A 13,687-nucleotide genomic window follows, 5' to 3' on the forward strand; every position below is an offset into this window, starting at 1 on the left:
CGTAAACCAAATTTAACAGAAGATAACGAGGCTGGCTCTACGCAGTAGTGCGCCATGAACGTGTTAATTGAAGACCACCAGGCCGCCTTGCAAATAACTTTTGGAGCCACGTGATGTGAAGCTGCCCATGATGTAGACACGCTTCTAGTTAAGTGAGCGGTCACCACTTCTGGGAGGCGCCAAGCCCTTAGCTTTGTAGCCCACTGAATGGTCTGAACAATCCATGCTGTGATATATCTGGAAGAGGCACGCATTTCCTTATTCTTCCATGAAAAAGAATGAACAGGTAGTTGGACTGACGGAACGGAGCTTTACCTTCTAGATACTGACTTAGAGCTTTCCCGACATCTAGGGGATGAACACTGGAATCTCCGGTAGATCTGAACGTTGGATGAGCAATCACCCAATCGTCATGAAACACAGATGACACTTTGGGGTTTGAACCCGACATAGGTATCAAAACTACCCAATCAGTAAAAAAGGTTAGAAATGGCTCCTTCCATCCCAGAGAGCCAATTTCGGAGACCCTCTTGGCCGATGTTATAGCCACCAGGAAGGCAACTCTCAGGGAAAGTTGCCTTAATAGAGGACTGATCTGTATGTTCCAACTCTCCTCCAGAGGAGAAATCGAGGACAAAGGGAAGATCCCATTTAGAGAATCTTGGCTTTTTCTGGAGGGGGTGTATCACGCTCACTGCTCCTCTGAAGAACTGTTGAGTAAAAGGGTGTCTAGTCCAGGTAATTCCCGTAAAGACAGAAATTGCAGAGACTTGGACCCGCAGCAAGCTGACTGACAAGGAAAGATCCAAGCCCGATTGTAGGAAGCACAGAATATCATGCATCTTTGGGTTATTGCAGGATCCTGCAGTGGAAGAGGTGTAGTCTGCAATTTTTTTCCAAATCCTCTGGTAGAGCATTCTAGAGCACTGTGGAATTCCCTTCCACAGGCGGTGGTCTCAGCGGGGGGCACTGATAGTTTCAAGAAACTATTAGATAAGCACCTGAACAACCACAACATACAGGGATATACAATGTAATACTGACATAATCACACACATGGGTTGGACTTGATGGACTCATGTCTTTTTTCAACCTCACCTACTATGTAACTTAGGGGCTTCTCGTCCACCGGAAGATGCCCCTTTTGAAAACTTCTGGTCCGAAGGCTGGTTTTTCTTCCAAGTCTTCCTGAACTCATGGCCAGGCCTATAGCGGCAAGCATCCCTTGCTTGATCTGAACCTTAAAATTAAAAACAAAAATCCAGGCGCACAGACCAGAGGCCAAGTAAAACGTCAAAAGAAAAATTAAATGTAGCTGTGGCTGCTGCTGTCCAAAACTCATAGACAAATGAGGACATTTGATCTGAACTTTGCCTGGGCTGCGTTCTCTTCTGGTTTAGCACATGGCGATCCTCGGGCAGGAATCCTGACTTGCTCCCTGTGGCACATGTGATGGCACTGTCCAATTTGTTCCCAAAGAGAGACGAACCCTCAAAAGGGAATCCTACACCATGCCTGCTTGGAGGCAGGGTCCGCTACCCACGGGCGCAGCCACAAGGCATGCTTAGCAGTGACAGATGACAGCATGTTTCGAGCCACCAGGCAAATTATGTCCAGGGAAGCCTCCCCAGAAACGCCGCCAACCTTCGTTTTATGAATAGGTAAGCTCCTGGCCATTTCTTCCGAGATGCTCCTCAGAGAAGCATCTATGTCATCCGTCCAGGCTTCCATCGCTTTAGAAAGAGCTGCGAGAGCTACAGCTGGTTTGCAGGTCATACCAGCTGTAATGAAGATGCGCTTGAGGTCGGAATCAATTTTCCTCTCCAGGCCATCCCTGATACAGTATCCTCCAGTGGGAGTGTGACGTGCATCACCAATCTCATTAGGGCTGCCTCAATGAGAGGAACCGACTCCAGATGTTTCACATCCTTGCTTTTAAATGGGTACATCTTTGATACCTTTGTTAACAGGGAATTCTTCCTTTCAACACCACCCCATTCATCGGTAATTATTTCGCCAAGTTTAGCCAAAAAGGGGAAATTAGGGCGTTCCTTTTTTGAGGTGTTTAAAATATTTCCTCTGTTTGGAGGGTGCCTCCACTGGCTCTTCCCATCTCAAAGCTTCTTTTACAGCTTTGACCAGCTGTGGTACTAAGGCAAATTCAAAACCTGCACCAGGGTCATCTACATCTGCCTCACTGATTGAGGCTTCAATTGAAGAAGAATAGCTTGGCTGTGAAGGGCCTGGAGCCTCGAGATCATCCCCAATAGGGACTGACATGGTGTCTCCAGCAGGGTTGTGGGTACGATCAGAATCCACTTTGCTCAGGGACTCACGGACCACCTTTCTGACCAGTGCTTCCACTCGTTGTCTCTACCTTCTTTCTTTTGCGGCTTTAGCGAAGCATCGCTCACAGAGCGACTTGCCTTCAGGGACCTGGGCCCGCATCCCCAGCAGGCTTTCCTCTCAGAGCGGCTGGATTGGCAGTGAGAGTGTCGCCTGGAGGTGGTTTTAGACTCCTCTCTGTGGTGCCTCAATCTTGAGGAAGATCTATGACGTCTGGAGCTCGAAGAGAAGTGACGATGTGGAGACCTAGGATGGTCTTTATCTTCGCGTGCAGGGTTTTGGTGTTCAGACCTAGAAGGGCTGAGTGGAAAAGAAAGAGTTAATAGCCCCTGAATAAGTGAACCCAAGCATCACAAGAAGAAAATACCGTATTTATCGGCGTATAACACGCACCCCAAGTTGAGGAGAGAATTTTAAGGAAAAAAAACTTTTAGGAGGGAAGTTTAAGGAAAAAAAAAAACTTACATTAAAATGCCCATCAATGCCTTATCGTGTCCATCTGCAGCCTTGTTAGTGTCAGTGCAGCCTTGCCCCAGTGTCCATTGCAGCCTTGTCAGTGCAGCTTTGCCCCAGTGCACTCTTGTCAGTGCAGCCTTGTCAGTGCAGCCTTGCCCCCAGTGGTCAGTGCAGCCTTGCCCCCAGTGTCCATGCTTGGACAGATCGCCGCCGACATACACATATCATGTAGTTTTAAATATGGCGCCGCGGAGTTCGGAGGGACTCGGCGGAGCTGAACGAACGCCGCCGAGATACACATAGTCGAGTTTACTCGGCTCTTTCCGGCGCCGCTCACAGTCCCGCCCTATGATGGACATAACACAGGTCCAATGGCGGGACTGGGGGGTGACTGTGAGCGGCCCTGGAAAGAGCCGAGAACACTCGACTATGTGTATCTTGGCTCCGCCCAGTCACTGTGATTTCGGCGGCTCTCGTTCAGCTCCACCGAGTCCCTCCGAACTCCACGGTGCCATATTTAAAACTACAGGCAATGTCGGCGGCGATCGACGCCGATAGATCACAATTAGCGGGGTTCGGCGTATAACACGCACCCACGATTTTCCCCTGTGCGTGTTATACGCCGATAAATACGGTAACTCAATCCTACCTGCAGCACAAGGGATGGCCACAGGGGGGCGGTGACAGATCCATAACAAGGCAGCTTGAAACTGAAATGAACCATTAAAGATGAGAAACAGGAGTGACAACAGGCATGAGAGAGCACATAACAAACATAGCCAGCAGCGAGGAACCTGGGAGCCTGCAGCAAGCAATTTACCTTGTAAACTCGGAGACCAGTGACTGGGGAAACTGCCACATAAGCCCCCAAGTCATCCCAAAGAATAGCTGCTTGACAGCTATTTTTAAATCTGCCGCCGTTGATGACGTCACTGCACCCCGCAGCATGCCTGCACCGGAAAACGTTGCTATCCGTCGGCAGCTGTGCAAATGCACTAACCGCCCCCATTTTGGCGGAACTGCGCCTGTGCGAACCACACCTCAGCTTCGTTCGCGGCTTGCAGATGCACAGACAGGTCCCGGCGACTTCCTGAAACGGCGAGCTAGAATGCAGCTGCGCTCCAGCCGCCATGGCCAATCACTGGAGCTTGACAGCAAACAAGGAGATACACAAAACACATACAGCTTCCATAAGAAAATGAATCTTTGTACCACCATGGCACAATCCAGACCAGACCTGGGACTGGGGAGATGTCGCTCGACCCACCCCACGACCAGGGCAGTAATAGCTGGCGCGTTTGGCCATATTGCCGCTTGCCTGCCAATGGCCAGGCTAGTAAGCTCTTCATGGCATCACATCATATCGCCCATGTCTACCTGCTAATAGCTAGGATAGCTGGATTTCAGAGAGGATCACCGCTAACCACCAACGTATCGCTGTGCACACCACCAGGCCTGTATTACGGAAAACTTCCTGAAAAAGCTAAGACATCATCTTGGTCGTAGGAGGAGGACAAAAAAGGAACCACGGCCTCTGACTTGGAGCAAAGATTTATGGGAGAAGGGTCCTATGAGGTATGAGGGGGCGGGATCAACTAATATTTAATTACGGTAAGTATTTTATAGCATCATCATCTACTCATATACATAAGAAACTGAAAAATAAAACTAGAAACATCAATTTTTAATTTATAAATGTTTATAAAATTTATAAAATGTTCAAAAACATACCCAGTCTAACGATGCACTGAAATTTCGTCCGCCAAAAATTATTTGGCGAAAATAGGGTTTTCAGCGCTGTGCCGAAACAAAAAAAAAAAAGTAGCGATAATGGCGAAAACGCCCGTGAATTTATCTTACTTATGGTGTATTTTTCCATAGGTCATGTGACTCAAAAAATGCATCAAAAACGTGACAAGAGTGCATTTTTCATGCGTCCTTTCTTGTTTTCAATGCATTTCAATGGGGAGGTGTGTTTTTGGTGCGGTTTGCCAAATATGCACCAAAAACGAGGCAAGAAGGATTTTTAACACTGCTTCAAAAAGGTACTGATAATGGCCGACAAATTCACATTCATTTAAATTCATGATATTAAATAAAAAGTTGAATATAAAATACAACTATTTATAAAAGTATATATATATTTTTTTTTAAACCGTCAATTTCGGTTTCGGTCAAGTGCATTATGAATTTTTGGTTTCAGCACCGAAATTTTCATTTCGGTGCACCGCTAAGTCTGACACTTGACTGTTTGCTATTCAAAATGGTGCAATTTAGTCTTTGAGTCTTTCAATAACTTTTCAAAGATATGGACTTCTATTGTCATGAAGCTTAATAAATAAAATCTAGTAGATACACAACATATTTTCACAAACAAGCAAATCTGTTATTTAAATAAATAAAATAAAAAAGGGGAAAAAAAACAAAAAAATAAAAATAAAAAAAAGACCATGCTTATTCTTTCTACATTTTTATGTGGTTTAAATCACACAAAAAAATTTTTTTTTTTTTTTTTCATAACTTTTACCATTTTCGCTCTCATTTCTAGAAAAAATATATTAAAGTGGGGTTCCACCCAAAAAACAAAAATACCTGGAAAAATTCTAAAAAACAAAACAAAAAAACATTTGGATATTTCTTTTTTTTTCACTTACCTCTAAATGCCTGTTGCTAGGTGGTCCCTTGTAGTCTGCCTGTTCCTTTGCCTGGGCTGGTGACATCACTTCCCCCTCGGCACAGGAAGGGCTCCACTCTGCTCCCTCCCTCCTGTCAATCATCTGGGACCCATTACAGGTCCCAGGTGATTGAGCGGCCAATCACGGCGCGCGGCACCGCTCGCGCATGCGCAGTGGGTGCCAGGCTGTGAAGCCACAGCCCGGCACCCACAGTTGCAATGCCGGCGCCGACAAGCAGAGGAGGGGGACGAGCGGGGCTTCGATCCCCCCCATCGCTGGACCCAGGGGCAGGTAAGTGTCCAATTAAAAGTCAGCAGCTGCAGTATTTGTAGCTGCTGACTTTTAATTTTTTTTTTTTTTTTTTTTGACGGCCCCCCTGGGTGGAACTCCTCTTTAAGTATAACATTTAAAGTTTAGTATCAAAAAGAAAGTACTATCTGTCCCCAAGAAAACTATGTCAAGATTGGCTAGGTTGACTGATCTCTTTTACACTATTGGTGGCTTGTTTCCTTTTTTTTTTCCTCTTCACAACCCCTGTTGTTCTAGCGCTGAATTGGTATACAATTCTACTGCCTAAGGAGGGTCCATGAAATACCATAGAATGGGAAACATTAGGTGGAAGAAAAGTGTCCGAGCCCAGAGAGAGGAAAACTCCTCCTAACAGCAGTGAAACAAAAGAAAACCATCAACTGTGAATCTATGCTGGATAGCTAGGTTCTGCCATAAGTGTGGTCCATGTACAAGAATGAATGGGGCTGTAGTATGCATCTGCCTTATGAAGACAGCCCAGTGGAAAAATTTGCTTACTGAGTTTGTGTGGCACCAGAGCAAATAAATTGCCAATCAAGATGTTAGAATAGGGTTGTCCCGATACCACTTTTTCAGGACCGAGTACAAGTACCGATACTTTTTTTCAAGTACTCGCCGATACCGAATACCGATACTTTTTTTTTATGTCACGTGACAGTGTTTTTTTTTATTTTTTTTTTAACAGTGCTTTTTTTTTTTTTTTTTTTTTTTTTGGGGGGGGGGGGGTGAACGGTGTATGTGTGTGTGTGTGTTTTGTTTTGGTTTTTTTTTTTAAATTTACAATTATTTTTTACAATTATTTTTTTTTTATTCTTTATTGCAATATGTGTTTTTTTTGTTTTTTTTTTAATCAGCCCTGTTGGGGGGCTTTGGTGAGATATCAGGGGTCTTAACAGACCTCTGATATCTCCCCCTTGAGACAGAGAAAGAGACAGAGGATAGAGATTCCCCAGTCCCTTTCTCTGCAGCCTCAGCTGCACTGAGAATGAATGGAGAGAAGACAGCGGCTCCTCTCCATTCATAAACTGACACATAGTAATCACAAGAGATTACAATGTTTCAGTTATGTGAATGGACAGAGTCAGCTGACTCTGTCTGTCTATTCACAAAGGAAGGAGGAGGAGGATGGCGGAACGGAGGGGGAGAACGGAGGGGGACAGAGAAGGAGGGGAACAGAGAAGGAGGGGGGAACGGAGGGGACAGCGGAGAGGCACAGAGGAGGAAAGAGGAACGGAGGGGGACAGCGGAGAGGCACAGAGGAGGAAAGAGGAACGGAGGGGGACAGCGGAGAGACACAGGGAAGGAAAGAGGAACGGAGGGGACAGCGGAGAGGCACAGAGGAGGAAAGAGGAACGGAGGGGGACAGCGGAGAGGCACAGAGGAGGAAAGAGGAACGGAGGGGACAGCGGAGAGACACAGAGGAGGAAAGAGGAACGGAGGGGACAGCGGAGGGGGACAGAAAAGGAGAGAAGAACGGAGGGGGACAGCGGAGAGGCACAGAGGAACGGAGGGGGCATGGAGGATAATGCAGTGACAGTCAGCGGTGAGCGATCACCGCTGTGTCACTAAAGCAGCTGAAAGCCGCTGGGGGAGAAGCTTGTATCTCCCCCATGCGCCGATCACAGCTGACTTTTAGGTATCGGGGAAGCATCGGGAGCATTTGCCCGAGTACAAGTACTTAGGCAAATGCTCGGTATCGGTGCCGATACCGATACTAGTATCGGTATCGGGACAACCCTAGGGTATGTACATTATACAGTGGCATATCCACCATTGGAATAAGCATAAACTACTAAATAAAAGAGGACTTATAATATAATATAAAATATTCTTTGGCACAAATTATCATAGCTGGCATTGACAAGAAATGTCACAAAAATTGAAATAATTAATAATAACAAAGTAATTGGATTACTTTGTGGATGGTTAGCAGAATTCTAAGTTTCTTACCTAAAGCCACATCACTGTTTGTGTCCTCACCAGAAGGATCTCCAAAACCTCCATTTTCTTCCAAGATAAGTAGTGGGTCATCGTCTTCCTGTTTTCCAGCCATTCCTAAAATAATCCAGCAATCCTCTTGAGATTCTGGTGACTATGTGAGGTTCATCTGACAATGTGCTCAGTCTTCTGGCAGAGAGGCTTAACATGGAGGGTCTCACGAATGGAGAAGCTTTAAAACTGGCTGACACATCGGCAACTTCATCTCCTCAGAAATAAAAAAAAAACTGGTGCTTCTGCAAACAACAATAGTGAAAAATAATTTAACCAAGCTACATTTGATATTAAAACTTGTTTCTTGAGACAATATAAATCAATGCTCTTAGATCCCATACACACTATACAACTTGTGTTGTCCGATTTCCTTTAGATTTACCAAAACCATGTAATGCAAGGGCTTGCCTGATTGCATAGAAATTGAAACTTAAGGTTTGACCTCATATTATATGGTGTTGGTAAATCTGAAGGAAAAAAATCTACAGAAAATGTGTATTTTGCAGCAGTTACGGCCAGGGGTTTTCGCTTAGATAAGTACCCCTGGATACAAATAGTCTATGTACAGGGACACTCATCTGTCCCACCTTGATTGATTACATGCAAACAGCCATGGACAGTGTCAGTCTGTCATTAGAAGCTGCAAAAAATTGGAGGTATCACTTGCCAGGTTACATATATGGGTAAAGGGTCTAGTCTTTACAAGATATATGACCTAGCTTACTTTTGTTAATGGGCTAAATCCTAGTGGGCTTAAACAGCGTGTTTTACCTTCAGATTGTTTAACACCTGTACCACTTGAGAGTCCAATATGTTTTCTTTTACCCACTGATGGGAGTTGCTCACTCTAAATTGACCGTGTTAATGGTGCCACCAAATGTAAAGTGTAAATGTTTTCTAATCAATTACATTTTAAATAACTAAAAATACTTACTGTATCTTTTTATGCTTGGGGTAATATTTGCTAAAAATCCAAAGTATTATAATGAACTATAAAAAGCAGAAATACCATTTTTGATACATACATACATACTAGAGCTGCACGATTAAAAGTAAAGTTAGACCAATTTTTTTTTTTATAATGTGAAAGATGATGTTATGCCATGGGTATCGTGATTTTTATTCTAAGCAACAAAATCATGATTCTCATTTTTTCCATAGCAACCTGCTTGCTGTGGGGGCACTCGACAGAAGGGAGGGGCCAGCAGCACCGAAGAGGGACCTGAGAAGAGGAGGATCTGGGCTGCTCTGTGTATATCCACTGCACAGGGCAGGTAAGTATAACAGGTTTGTTATTTTTTTAGAAAGAAAAACGAGACTTTACAATCACCTGATTGATCTTTGTTTTGTTGTGCTTAAAGTATGTTTGAAAGGGTCGGATCTATGACTATGACGTTCTGCCACTTGTGTCATTATTATTTTAGTAAAAATTACAAATAGAAAAGAAATATTTGCATTCCATTTGCTTTATATACACACACACACACACACACACACACACACACACACACACACTACTTTCTAATTGTAGAGACCTCAAAACAAGAGAAAGAGCCAAGAACACTTGGTTACAAGTATTCCTTCTGTGTGTATCTTGACCATCCCATGTGTTCAAAAAAAATATTCTTGTTTAGCTGTTTGGCCCTGAAAATTTGATTGTTAAAGATGAAAAATCCTTACATTTAAAGTAACTATGTGGAGCCTCTTTTTGTGATTTACATGTTCATTACAGGATGAGGACTGGAGAGCTGGAAACAGTATCTACATGCTGATCTGCTGGCTCCAATAAAAAGTGTTTATTGACCTCCTCTTTATTAACAAGTTCTGTGTTACAAGGTGAGGAGACATCTTCACTGTGAGTGGTGGTGTTTTGTAAACTGAAGAATTGCTGAAGTTCAGATTATTTGCCAGATCAAGATCTGCTTAAAGGAGCGTTCCACCCAAAAGTGGAACCACCGCTTATCTGCTCCCTCCCCCCCTCCAGTGCCACATTTGGCACCTTTCGGGGGGGGGGGGGATGGGTACCTGTTCTTGACAGGTACCCTTCCCACTTATAGAAAACTGCGCTGTTCCTTTGGAAGTTCGGTCCCCCTCCGCCGCCGGGCCATTTAGAAAGTGCAGCACGCTTCGTGCATTCGCAGTAGGTGATCCTCCTCCTTATTACCATCCAATGCCATTATAAAAAAGAATCAACCAGCGCAACAAAAATATCGAATAATAGCAGCTGAAATACTGAGGGTCAAAATATCAAATCCCAAAATAGACAATAGAGAAAGGCAGTACAGCGCTAACTGATTACACAAAACTAACAAAAAGCAATTAAAATTAGCACCAAAAACGAATAAAAATGCAAATAAAAACAGTCCTTAAAAGTTCTTCATAAGGCAAGTTGATTGCAAGAGCACTAACAGATATCCAGTGAGATAAGTGATGAGTAAAACATGTACGGTGACTTCTGTGACACCCTCCACCAACAAGCGAAATGGCCCCTCACCTCATGCGGTGGACCCCTGAGTAAATCAGTCAGGTCAAAACAGCAATTCCCTTGTGGGTAATTAGGTCAGCAAGATCTCTCAGCATGTAAAGTGCAATGTCGGTGTAAGTAGCTAGACCTGGATTCCTCATCAACTCCGAGATCGGTACATGGAATAGAAGCAACAATATCTAGTGCTCTCTGATTTAATCCAAATATTGTTTATTTAAAAAGATGAATATCACTCACAAATCTCGCACTGTACCCCAGTGCTAGGATGAATGGCATTAGATAGCGAGTATATCTACGAGGATCAGCATTGTGGGACGTGGGTAACGTCACAAACAAGGTCATGTGGTATCCTTACGCGTTACATCCCAAAAGGGGGCGGGACTTCTTCAGCGGCGACGGCATGATGTTCGTCACCCGCTTTATAGATCTAATCAGCTGATCCATCTGGCCATTATGGGTGAATGTGTACCGGCCACTATAACAACCACCAGGTGGCGGAACGCTGATAATCAGGAAGTAGAAAGAGAGCTGAATCCCCATCAAGCACTGCGTTCGTTGTATAACCAAAAACAGTACACAAGGAAAGCTAGTATGGTTAAAAATAAAGTATGCTTAAAAATAAATAACAAATTTAAACTAAAATAAATAACCACCAGCGTCCCTGCTGATCCTCTAGAATGCCAACATCATATGTTATACTACAATAAACATATTAAAATTGATACAAAAAATATCTAATTATTATGTAAATAAAACTAAAAATAAAAAGCAGAAGCTACCGGTCAGAGATAAAACAATTTACATCGAATTCAATATTCAAACCTTCAGGCGCAAGAACCTTGGTGTCATGGATCCAATAAGATTCCCTGCGACTTATTTGTCTCAGGAAGTTACCACCTCTCCAATACTTGGCAACACTCTCAATGCCCCAAAACTGGAGACATTTAGGATTCTTATCATGAACCATGAATCTGTAGTGCTTGGAGATATTATGCGACTTGATCCCATTTTTTATGTTGTTCACATGTTCCCTGTGAGTGGTGGTGTTTTGTAAACTGAAGAATTGCTGAAGTTCAGATTATTTGCCAGATCAAGATCTGCTTAAAGGAGCGTTCCACCCAAAAGTGGAACCACCGCTTATCTGCTCCCTCCCCCCCGACTTGATCCCATTTTTGATGTTGTTCACATGTTCCTCCAATGTAACATGGAGGGGCCTGGATGTCCTCCCAATATATTGGAGGCCACATCCACATTGGAGCATGTAAACAACACAAACTGTCGCACACGTAATGAGTTGACTAACCTTATATTCCTTATAGTTGCCACAAAAGTTTTTCGTTTTTTTGATATTGCATTTGGAATGCCTGCAGGCTGTACAACGCCCACAGGCATAGAAACCAGAAAGGAAGGAGAACAACCTATTTTCAGATTGCACTGGAGGATCCACCACCCCGGGCGCAAGTCGATCACGTAGGCACGGGGCTTTTTTGAACCAATTTTTTTCAAAGACTTTCTCGAATTTTTTGTGCTGTACATTATAGTCTAACACCATTCTAAAGTTGGAAACACTGGTGCTGGTATCTCTCACTCTATCCATAGAGCGTACCAACTCTATATCACTTTCTGGAGAGGTCTTATCATATCCCTTTTCCTGAAATCTGGAAGATAACACTCGCGATTGAGAGATGAAATCATCCTCCCGTGTGCAATTTCGTCTTAATCTGACAAACTGACCCCTGAGGATGTTGCACAACCAAGATTTATGGTGGCAACTCCCCAGGGGTATATGAGAGTTCCGATCAGTTGGCTTGAAATAATTGCACAACCGGAAGCTGTCACCATCTTTCCAGATTTCTAAATCAAGAAACACAATTTTTTCGGTATTATAATTCCAAGTGAGCTGGATATTCTTGGTGTTGGAATTTAAGGTCTGCATGAATAGATCCAAACTCCTTTGATCACCCTCCCAGATCATAAATGGATCATCTATAAACCTTTTGTAACAAACCAACTCAGGGGGGCGGCATTTGAAGACAACGTCCTCCTCCCAGTGGGCCATAAGAAGATTGGCCACACTGGGAGCAAAACGTGCCCCCATCGCAACCCCCCTTATTTGTAAATAGAATTGTCGGTCATACCAAAAGTAGTTCCTTGCCAAGCAAAAGCTCAGGCTCCTCAGAATAAATTTTTGATGTTTATCCATGAGGTCAGAAAATGATGACATCGCCCACTGTACAGAAGATAAGGCATCCTCATGTCCTATAATAGTGTACAGTGATCCGACGTCTACTGTAACAAGGATACTGGAAGAGGAACATTTGTTTCAATTATTTGAATAATATGCTTGGTGTCTTTAAGGAACGCTTGCGTTTTAGAAACCAATGGTTGGAGGAAACTATCAATATACTGCCCTACCCTTGAAGAGATGGAATCAATTCTATTCACGATAGGCCTTCCTGGAGGGTTGGTACTATCCTTATGGATTTTGGGAAGGCAGTATATGATAGGAGTCCTGCAAAAAAGAGGATCAAGATATGCCGCCTCCTTTTTGTTAAGAATATTGGTATCTTTACCTTCCTCAATCAGCCAGTGAAGTTCATCCTTATAGATCAACATCGGATCCTTATTAAGTATCCTATATGTGTCCTTGTCATTTAACAATTTATTCATTTCTGTCAGATATTTGGTTTTATCTAGAATCACCAAACCGCCCCCCCTTATCAGCGGGGCGGATGATGAAATCATTTCTTTTCTCCAAAGATTCCATACCCTGTCTAATAAACTGGGGGTCAACTACCTTTCGTATTTTCATTTTATCCAAATCATTGAATACCACATTTTTAATAAACAAGCATTACTTACCACTTGCTTACTGGGCACTTATACTCTCTTCCTGTCCAGGCCAATTTTCAGCTTTCAGCGCTTTTGCACTTTGAATGACAACTGCGCAGTCATGCAACACTGTACCTAAACACAATTTTTATAGTTTTTTCACTCAAATAGTTTTTTTTTTTTTTAAGGTTTTTAATCACCACTGGGTTTTTTAATTTTTGCTAAAGAAAAAAAAAACTAGAAATTTTGAAAAAAAGAAAAAAAAAAACATTTTTCACAGTTTGTTATAAAATTTTGCAAGCAGGTAATTTTTCTCCTTTACTGATGTGCGCTGATGGGGCTGCACTGATAGGCAACGATGAGGCGACACCTATAGGCAGCACTGACTGGCATCACTAATGGGCACTGAAGGATGCTGCTGGGGCTGTACGGTAATCAGGGCACTGATGATCTCCACCAATCGGCAGTGTTAATTTCGTCAAAATCTTCGTCAGCAGCCTTTTTACAGTGATGAAAACGAAAAATACAACATATTTTCCACTGTTAACGAAAGAAACAAAAATGTGAGGCAGGGACAATTACCCTCGTGAAC

At 43.3% G+C, this 13,687-nt stretch overlaps 1 protein-coding gene across 2 annotated transcripts in view; it reads right to left on the reverse strand.

Annotated features, from left to right (window-relative positions):
- Nucleotides 1–13,687, reverse strand: part of TPCN1 (two pore segment channel 1) — a 247,447-nt gene that overhangs the window by 224,497 nt on the left and 9,263 nt on the right. For both annotated transcript variants that reach the window (XM_073630364.1, XM_073630356.1), the window contains exon 2: nucleotides 7,737–8,020. In XM_073630364.1, coding sequence (XP_073486465.1) covers nucleotides 7,737–7,839 — 103 coding nt within the window. In that variant the 5' untranslated portion in view covers nucleotides 7,840–8,020. The remainder of the gene's footprint in view (nucleotides 1–7,736; nucleotides 8,021–13,687) is intronic.

Source organism: Aquarana catesbeiana, linkage group LG01 (genome assembly GCF_042186555.1).
Source record: "Aquarana catesbeiana isolate 2022-GZ linkage group LG01, ASM4218655v1, whole genome shotgun sequence".
Classification (NCBI taxonomy): Eukaryota; Metazoa; Chordata; class Amphibia; order Anura; family Ranidae; genus Aquarana; species Aquarana catesbeiana.